This window comes from Myotis davidii, unplaced genomic scaffold (assembly GCF_000327345.1).
Source record: "Myotis davidii unplaced genomic scaffold, ASM32734v1 scaffold663, whole genome shotgun sequence".
In the NCBI taxonomy this organism is placed as follows: Eukaryota; Metazoa; Chordata; class Mammalia; order Chiroptera; family Vespertilionidae; genus Myotis; species Myotis davidii.
In genome coordinates, this window is record NW_006295816.1 from 1593102 (window position 1) to 1594706 (window position 1605).

The following is a 1605-nucleotide window of genomic DNA, read 5'->3' on the forward strand; positions in this document are numbered from 1 at the left end:
GGGCCCCAGTGTAATGGTGACGGGTTCCAGGTGAGGCAGCGACAGCAGCACTCACCTCAGGCCGGTGTCTCTTCCAGGTTTCCGCTGCCGGGAAGGAGGCCTTGCCGCCCTGGCTGCACTGGGACCCGCAGAGCCGCAGCCTGGAGGGCCTCCCCCTCGACACCGATAAGGGGGTGCATTACATCGCGGTGAGTGCTGCGCGGCCGGGGGCCAACGGGAGCTTCGTCCCCCAGGCCTCCAGCGTGTTCTCCATCGAGGTTTACCCGGAGGACCACAGCGAGCTGCAGGCCGTGCGGGCGGCGCCTGAGCCCGGGGAGCTGGCGCCCTCTGCCTGTGCCGCGGACGAGCCGGTGACCGTGCTGACGGTCATTCTGGACGCCGACCTCACCAAGATGAGCCCGCGGCAAAGGGTGGCCCTGCTGCGCAGCATGCGGAGCTTCTCGGGGGTGGAACCGCACAGCATGAAGCTGGTGCCCGTGGTGAACAACCGGCTGTTCGACATGTCTGCCTTCATGGCCGGCCCCGGCAACGCCAAGAAGGTGGTGGAGAACGGGGCCCTGCTGTCCTGGAGGCTGGGCTGCTCCCTGAACCAGAACAGTGTGCCTGACATTCGCGGCGTGGAGGCGCCTGCCCGGGAAGGGGCCCTGTCTGCCCAGCTCGGCTACCCCGTCGTGGGTTGGCACATCGCCAACAAGAAGCCCCCTCTCCCCAAACGCATCCGGCGGCAGATCCATGCCACACCCACGCCTGTCACTGCCATCGGCCCCCCCACCACAGCCATCCAGGAGCCGCCATCCAGGATCGTGCCCACCCCCACGTCTCCAGCCATTGCTCCTCCCACAGAGACCATGGCTCCTCCGGTCAGGGACCCTGTTCCTGGGAAGCCCACAGTCACCATTCGCACCCGCGGGGCCATTATTCAGACCCCAACCCTGGGCCCCATCCAGCCCACTCGGGTGTCAGAAGCTGGCACCACGGTTCCTGGTCAGATCCGCCCAACGATGACCATTCCTGGCTACGTGGAGCCCACGGCGGTTGCTACCCCTCCCACGGCTACCACCAAGAAGCCACGAGTATCCACGCCAAAACCAGCCACGCCTTCTACTGACTCAACCACCACGACTCGAAGGCCGACCAAGAAGCCACGCACCCCCCGACCGGTGCCCCGGGTCACCACCAAAGCGCCCATCACCAGACTGGAAACGGCCTCCCCGCCTACACGCATCCGCACCACCACCAGCGGGGTGCCCCGCGGAGGGGAGCCCAACCAGCGCCCGGAGCTCAAGAACCACATCGACAGGGTGGACGCCTGGGTCGGCACCTACTTTGAGATGAAGATCCCGCCAGACACCTTCTACGACAAGGAGGACACCACCACCGACAAGCTGAAGCTGACCCTCAAGCTCCGGGAGCAGCAGCTGGTGGGCGAGAAGTCGTGGGTGCAGTTCAACAGCAACAGCCAGCTCATGTACGGCCTGCCCGACAGCAGCCACGTGGGCAAGCACGAGTACTTCCTGCACGCCACCGACAAGGGCGGCCTGTCGGCCGTCGACGCCTTCGAGATCCACGTCCACAGGCGCCCGCAGGGGGACAAGGCGCCCGCGC

The 1605-nt window shown here is 66.7% G+C and overlaps 1 protein-coding gene across 1 annotated transcript in view; it reads left to right on the top strand.

Annotated features, from left to right (window-relative positions):
* DAG1 (dystroglycan 1) overlaps positions 1–1605 on the top strand; it is a 50351-nt gene that overhangs the window by 45387 nt on the left and 3359 nt on the right. Inside the window, 1 exon segment of the mRNA XM_006770595.2 lies at positions 78–1601. Coding sequence (XP_006770658.1) covers positions 78–1601 — 1524 coding nt within the window.